The sequence below is a fragment of the Pistacia vera genome, unplaced genomic scaffold (genome assembly GCF_008641045.1).
Source record: "Pistacia vera cultivar Batoury unplaced genomic scaffold, PisVer_v2 Contig97, whole genome shotgun sequence".
NCBI lineage: Eukaryota > Viridiplantae > Streptophyta > Magnoliopsida > Sapindales > Anacardiaceae > Pistacia > Pistacia vera.
This window is the reverse complement of record NW_022196856.1, coordinates 45,825-53,154: the sequence shown is the minus strand read 5'-3', so window position 1 is coordinate 53,154 and position 7,330 is coordinate 45,825. Positions and strand designations below refer to the sequence as shown.

General features: G+C 40.9%; 1 protein-coding gene across 1 annotated transcript; it reads left to right on the top strand.

The window, feature by feature from the left end:
* Nucleotides 1–6,051: 6,051 nt before the first annotated feature.
* LOC116121170 lies at nt 6,052–6,621 on the top strand. Its single transcript, XM_031407119.1, has 2 exons — nt 6,052–6,505; nt 6,590–6,621. Exons 1-2 carry the CDS (start codon nt 6,052–6,054, stop codon nt 6,619–6,621), a joined length of 486 nt encoding a protein of 161 aa, XP_031262979.1.
* Nucleotides 6,622–7,330: the final 709 nt, after the last annotated feature.

Here is a 7,330-nt window from a genome sequence, read left to right as displayed (position 1 = left end):
ATGGTTTTTGCATTTGATAAATTTCGTTCTTATTTGCTAGGTGCAAAGGTGATAGTCTACACATATCATTCGGCACTCAAACACCTATTGGCAAAGCAAGAAGCGAAACCTCGGCTGATAAGATGAATCTTATTACTACAAGAGTTTGAGTTGGAGATCCGAGATAAAAAAGGGGTCAGAAAATGTAGTGGCAGATCATTTGTCAAGGATTGAACGACCAACCTAGGGAAGTGAAGAGGAAACCCAAATCAAGGAAACCTTCCTGAATGAAAAATTGATGAGAATTGAGGAAGCACCTTGGTATGTAGATATTGCAAACTACTTGTCATCGAGAGTGCTCCCAATTGGCATGACATTCCAGCAAAAGAGGAAGTTTTTCTCAGACTTGAAGTATTATTGTAACGCCCCACTTGAGGTACGTAGTTCAATTGTGTTGTATTGCTTGAATGTTTATTGATTTGTTCTCATTTGAGCTTGCATGTTGTTATTTTCCATTGGTTGGCCCTTAGTTGGATTGATGAGTTGATTTGGTTAAGTGTTTGCCCTGATTTTGGTTGAGACTTGGTGAATTTTTGAAATTCAGTCTTCGCTGCGGCGACGTTGGCTTGAGAGTTGTGAGTCGTTTCTGTAAGTTTTCGCCAGGGTGACGAGTCAGTTGAAAAATTTAATAAATTTCTAGAGAATTCTTCCTTTGGGGCACAATGACCATTCTACCCCTAATTAGCAGGAAAAGTGGGCAGTGAAATGCAAGGAAATTGCATAGAGAATAGTTTAAATGGGGGTGCATTTGCATAGAATTAAAAGGGCCAAGGTGGAATTCCTAAGAAAGAGTAAGGGTAAAATGGGAAAGAAGGTGTAAAATATGAGTAAATAAGGGTTAAGTCTTAGAAACCCTTTCATACTTCTTCTTCGACCGCCATACTCATTCACCATTTTCTCTCTACTTTCCATCAAACCTTTAAGGATTTTAAAGGGCTTTTGAGTAGTTTTTGGGTAGAGAGGTGATTTAAGGCATCCTAAGGTAAGGACCTTTATTCTAGACGTGAAATTTAGCTATAAAGGTGTTAAGGTCTTATTGTGTTATTGTTTACAAGTGTAGAGAAAAAACATCTACCAAAGTAAAAGAGAAGTGCTAGTGGAATCACACCATCACAAGGTAAGTAAATCCAACTCAAGCTAAAGTTAAGAAATCCTTGAGTAGAGATTTCTTTATGCATGTATAAATGATGCTTGTTGAGAAATTGAGTAGAGATATATGTTTGTTTGTTGAGAAATTGAGTTGAGATGAGTATTTATGTTGTGGTGTTGGATATGGTCTCTTCATGGGAAGTGTTAATGTGTGATGAGTTGAGATGAATTTGGAGGAGATTGAGTATATATTTGGAAGTGTTCTTCTATGATAGGAGTTATGTCCATAGAAAGGAATTTCCTCCCATTTTGGATGGTTACAAAGAGAAAGAGAATTGTAGTTAGAGACGAGTTTTTGTATGCACATGAGTTGTTTGATGAAATGCCTAAGAGAAGTATGAGAATGAGTTATGAACCTTAATTCTTGCAACATTGCATATTGGCATTTCCTAAGTGCATTAATGAGTATGAACCATCCGTATGCATTAATTGTGCATTATGAAGTAGCTTGAGAAAGAGTAGAGAATTTCTAAACTATGAGTATTAGCTTGAGAAAGAGTAGAGACCTTTGTGCTTAAACTACTCTAAGAGCTAAAGAAGAGAATAGAGTAGGTTGTGCGATGGGGAACCCGTGAGTGATGAGTAAAGTCACGAGAGTCGGTGCTTTGTGATCCCCAGCCGTGCCTCCAGTCAGATGAGGCCATGACCGTCACGAAGAGTGGAACATGAGGTTCTAGCTGTGCCTCCAGTAATAAGGGGACGTGACATTTGAGAGATAGAGAGAAAGAATGTACACTCACATGGCCAAAGGTTTCGAATCCATGCATAACCGAATCTGATCGGTACAGAAATGAGTAGAAGTCACATAGAGCGGGAGAGTTCCCAGCCGTGCCTCTGGTAAGATGAGGTCGTGACATTCCCATGAGTAGAATGGGAAAATAGAGAAATAGAAAGAACAGAAAGAGAAAATGAGTAGAGTCACGAAGAGTGGGTTGAGTTCCCGGCCGTGCCTCCGGTAAGATGAGGTCGTGACATTCCCATGAGTAGAATGGGAAAGCAGAGAAATAGAAAGAACATAAAGAGAAAATGAGTAAAGTCACGAAGAGTAGGTTAAGTCCCCATCCGTGCCTCCGGTAAGATGAGGCCGTGACATACACCAGAGATTATATAGAAAAGAGTATGAGAAATAGAAACAGAAAGAGAAGAGAACTGAGAAGAGAAGAGAGTAAGGAAAGAATTAAGAGAAAGAGTTACGGGGATAGACGAGTAGAGGATTTACTTACTGAGCATTATTTTGCTCACCCCGTTGTTTTTCTATGTTTTTGCAGGTTCTAGATGAGGACGCAATCGGATGGATGTCGGCGGGTGAGGAGGAGTAGTTGCACTATCCACCACACTTTTGTGAACTTTTGTAAAGGAGACTGACTTTTGTAAAAGAATATGTATATTAAATAAAAGAAAATTTGGGCCCAACTATTTTTATTAATGTATTCGTATTTTATTATACGTATTTTTTTATGAGTATAGTAGTATCAAGCAGCTATTACATTTTTGGTATCAGAGCAGAGATTTTGGGATTTGACAGTGTACTCTTCTCATTGCTACGATGTCCGATAGCCAACTGTGTAAGTTAATTCTTTCCTTACTATGAGTGTTTCTCAAATTGATCAAATGTGGTTGTTTTGTAGATGAGGCGTAGAACCTGAAATCATGGTAAGGGTGTGATGAATGAGGGAGAACCTTCTAACCCACCAGAATCTATGCCTGCTCCCTTGGATGAAGCTAGAATTCAAGGAATTGTACAGCAAGTTATGGCAGAAAGCCAAGGGAGAGTTGAGACCCCCGTGCAAGTACCACCGACTACTAATGTCGGAAGAGAACAATCGGTACCTCCCCTAGTAAAGAATAGAGTTGAACCAATTTATGGTCTTCCCAGTCAACATCAACCCTCAGAGTTTAAGGGTACTACGGACCCAGTAATAGCAGAAGAATGGTTTAGGTCCGTAGAGCGTACAACAGGTTTATTCCCCATGACAGATCGGGAGAAGATCTGGTATGTGAGTTTCTTATTTCAGGGTGATGTCCGAATTCTGTGGGAATTAATAGAAGATACTCATGATGTTACAGTAATGACCTCAGAAGAATTCAGGTGAGAGTTTGAGGCCGAGTATAGAACAGAGGACCGAGTTCATGAGAAGGTCCAAGAGTTTATTGGTTTGTAGTAGGGGTCCAGTACAGTTAAAGAGTATTTAATGAGATTCAATGCCCTTGCCAGATTTGCACCAGGAATTGTTAGTACTCCGGTCTTGAGGAGAGATAACTTTGTTCATGGGTTGAAACCGGAGATAGCCTAGGAAATAATGGCGGGTGCCGATCCCCCGCAAACCTATAGTGAGGCCTTGAGATGAGCAATGAGGGCGAAGATATTTGAGAACAAGATCAGCCTAGTAGGTCCCTCCATAGAAGGATCGAGTGAACCGTCATCCGCCCCACAGAGAGAAAAAGTTGAGGGTGGAAAGAGCAAAGAAATGAAGAGTAATAAAAAGAAGTTTTAGCTTAGACAGAATAGAAGGGATTGGAGGAGTAAACGACTCGGACAGAAGGGTTTCCTGTGGGAGGAACCACTCAAGAGAGTGTTTGAGAGATCAGAATGTGTGTTTTCGATGCCGGCAGCCAGGGCACTTGAGGAGGGATTGTAAAGCTCCTCTCCCATCAACAGTTCAAAGTTCTAAAGGTACTAATGCCAGAGTGTTTACCATGGCACAAGGTGAAGTAGAGGCCAGTCCATTAACTATAACTGGATAGTTATTATTCCATGCTATTCCTTTATATGCTTTAATTGATTCTGGAGCCACTCATTCTTTTGTATCATATGGGATGATAGAGAGGTTAGGTTTGAAACCTACTACAGTGAGTAAACCCATTAAGATAGAGTTACCCGAAGGGGTTAAGTGTTGTGACCCATGAGATGTTATCAGGAGAGTCAATAGTGATCCATGGACGAGAGTTAGCAGTTATTTCAGATTATGAGTGTGAGATCAAGTATCAACCAGGGAAAGCCAATGTAGTAGCCGATGCCTTGAGTAGAAAAGCTTATTTGTCCCGGCTCACTAAGCAGAAAGATTTGATAGAAGAATTATGTAAAGAACAGATTGAAAGTGTTCCAGGAAGGATTGCCAGGTTAGAGATTCAGTCTACTTTGCTGGAGGAAGTCAGAGATAAGCAAGTGGCCAATGAGTGGTGTCAGAGAATAGTTTAGCAAGTGCATGAGGGCAAGGAAATAGAGTTTCAAGTAATAGATGGTGTCTTTTATTTCAGGAATCAGTTGTGTATCCCTCAGAATGATGAGTTGAAGAAGAGACTACTTACAGAGGCTTATGACACACCGTACACTGCTCATCCTGGAGCAACCAAACTGTATCAAGATGTAAAGTAAGGCTATTGGTGGCTAGGTATGAAGAGAAATATTGCAGAATTTGTAGCTAAATGTCTGATTTGTTAGTAGGTGAAAGCAGAACACCAACAGCCGTCAGGGTTGCTTCAGCCACTTAGTATTCCAGAGTGGAAATGGGAGAGCATTTCGATAGATTTTATCACAGGTCTCCCTAGAGTTCAGAAAAGATATAATGCTATAGGGGTGATTGTGGATAGGTTAACCAAGTCAGCCCATTTCCTTCCAGTAAGGGAAAGCACTACTATAGATCAGTTGGCTCAGATGTATATTAAAGAGATAGTCAGGTTGCATGGAGTGCCCAAGACAATAGTGTCAGATAGAGATTCCAGATTTGTTTCAGCTTTCTGGATGAGTTTACAAAAGAATTTGGGTACTCGTTTAACATTTAACACTGCCTACCATCCTCAGACAGATGGCCAAACAGAGAGAACGAATCAGGTACTTGAAGATATGTTGAGAGCTTGTTGTATGGATTATAAAGTTTCCTGGCATGAGATGTTACACTTAGTGGAGTTTGCCTACAATAATAGTTATCAATCTACAATTAAAATGGCGCCTTATGAGGCTTTGTATGGTAGACGATGTAGGTCTCCACTACATTGGGACAAGATCGATGAAAAGGACGAGTTGAGTACCGCTCTTGGGCCAAAGGTGACTCAGAAAATGATAGAGGATGTAAAGTTAATCAAAAACAGAATGAAGCAAGCCCAAGACAGACAGAAAAGTTATGCTGATCTGAAGAGAAAAGATGTTGAGTTCGGAGTGGGTGATAAAGTGTTTCTAAAAGTTTCCCCCTATAAGCAAGTAATGCGCTTCAGAAGCAAAGGGAAATTGGCACCGAGATTCATAGGTCCATTTGAGGTGTTGTAGCGAGTGGGAAAGGTAGCCTACAGATTGGCACTACCACCTAGCATGGACAAGGTGCATGATGTTTTTCATGTCTCGATGCTTCGGAAGTACGTAAGTGATCCCTCCCATATCTTAAGCATAAATGACATTGCCTTAGAAGAGAATTTTGTGTATGAAGAGTGCCCATTTCAGATTTTAGACCGAAGGATTAAAGAACTTCGCAATAAGAGCATTCCGTTAGTGCATTCCGTTAGTGAAAGTCCTTTAGAGAAACCATAAGCTTGCATGTTGTTATTTTCCATTGGTTGGCCCTTAGTTGGATTGATGAGTTGATTTGGTTAAGTGTCCATAGAAAGGAATTTCTTCCCATTTTGGATGGTTACAAAGAGAAAGAGAATTATAGTTAGAGAAGAGTTTTTGTATGCACATGAGTTGTTTGATGAAATANTCATGAGAACGTCCAAGAGGTTATTGGTTTGCAGCAGGGATCCAATATAGTTAAAGAGTATTCAGTGAGATTCAATGCCCTTGCCAGATTTGCACCAGGATTTGTTAGTACTCCGGTATTGAGGAGAGATAAATTTGTTCATGGGTTGAAACCGGAGATAGCCCAGGACATAATGGCGGGTGCCGATCCCCCGCAAACTTATAGTGAGGCTTTGAGACGAGCAATGAGGGCAGAGATATTCGAGAACAAGATCACCCTAGTAGGTCCCTCAATAGAAGGATCGAGTGAACCACCCTCCGCCCCACAGAGAGAAAAAGTTGAGGGTGGAAAGAGCAAAGAAATGAAGAGTAATAAAAAAAAGTTTCAGCCTAGACAGAATAGAAGGGATTTGAAGAGTAAACGACCTCGGACAGAAGGGTTTCCCCCTTGTCCTAAATGTGGGAGTAACCACTCAGGAGAGTGTTTGAGAGACCAGAACGTGTGCTATCGGTGCCGGCAGCCAAGGCACTTGAGGAGGGATTGTAAAGCTCATCTCCCATTAGCAGTTCAGAGTTCTAGAGGTACTAGTGCCAGAGTGTTTACAATGGCACAAGGTGAAGCAAAGGCCAGTCCATTAGCTGTAATTGGTCAGTTATTATTCCATGCTATTCCTTTATATGCTTTAATTGATTCTTGAGCCACTCATTCTTTTATATCTTATGGGATGATAGAGAAATTAGGTTATGGGTACAAAGAGAAATAGAATTGTAGTTAGAGAATGGTTGTTGTATGCACATGAGTTGTTTTATGAAATGCCTAAGAGAAGTTTGAGATGAGTTATGAACCTTAATTCTTGCAACATTGTATATTGGCATTTCCTAAGTGCATTAAATCCATATGCATTAATTGTGCATTGAGAAGTAGCTTGAGAAAGAGTAGAGAATTTCTTCACTATGCTCGAGAAAAAGTAAAGTCCTTTGTGCTTAAACTACTATAAGAGCTAAAGAAGAGAATAGGGTAGGTTATGTGATGGGGAACCCGTGAGTGATGAGTAAAGTCACGAGAGTGGGTGCTTTGTGATCCCCAGCCGTGCCTCTAGTCAAATGAGGTCGTGACCATCACGAAGAGTGGAACATGAGGTTCCAGCCGTGCCTCTAGTAAGAAGGGGCCGTGACATTCGAGAGATAGAGAGAAATAATGTACACTCACATGGCCAAAGGTTCCGAATCCATGCATAACCGAATCCGATCGGTATAGAAATGAGTAGTCACGTAGAGCGGGAGAGTTCCTGGCCGTGCCTCTAGTAAGATGAGGCCGTGACATTCCCATGAGTAGAATGGGAAAACAGAGAAATAGAAAGAACAGAAAGAGAAAATGTGCAGAGTCACGAAGAGTGGGTTGAGTCCCCAGTCATGCCTTCGGTAAGATGAGGCCGTGACATACATCAGAGAGTATATAGAAAAGAGTATGAG

Excerpts from the sequence above, each read along its gene's own strand:
- LOC116121170 (XM_031407119.1), top strand. The coding sequence starts at position 6,052 with ATGGCGGGTGCCGATCCCCCGCAAACTTATAGTGAGGCTTTGAGACGA. Across the intron at positions 6,506-6,589 it reads CAGTCCATTAGCTGTAATTG|AGAAATTAGGTTATGGGTAC; the intron begins GTCAGTTATTAT and ends ATGGGATGATAG.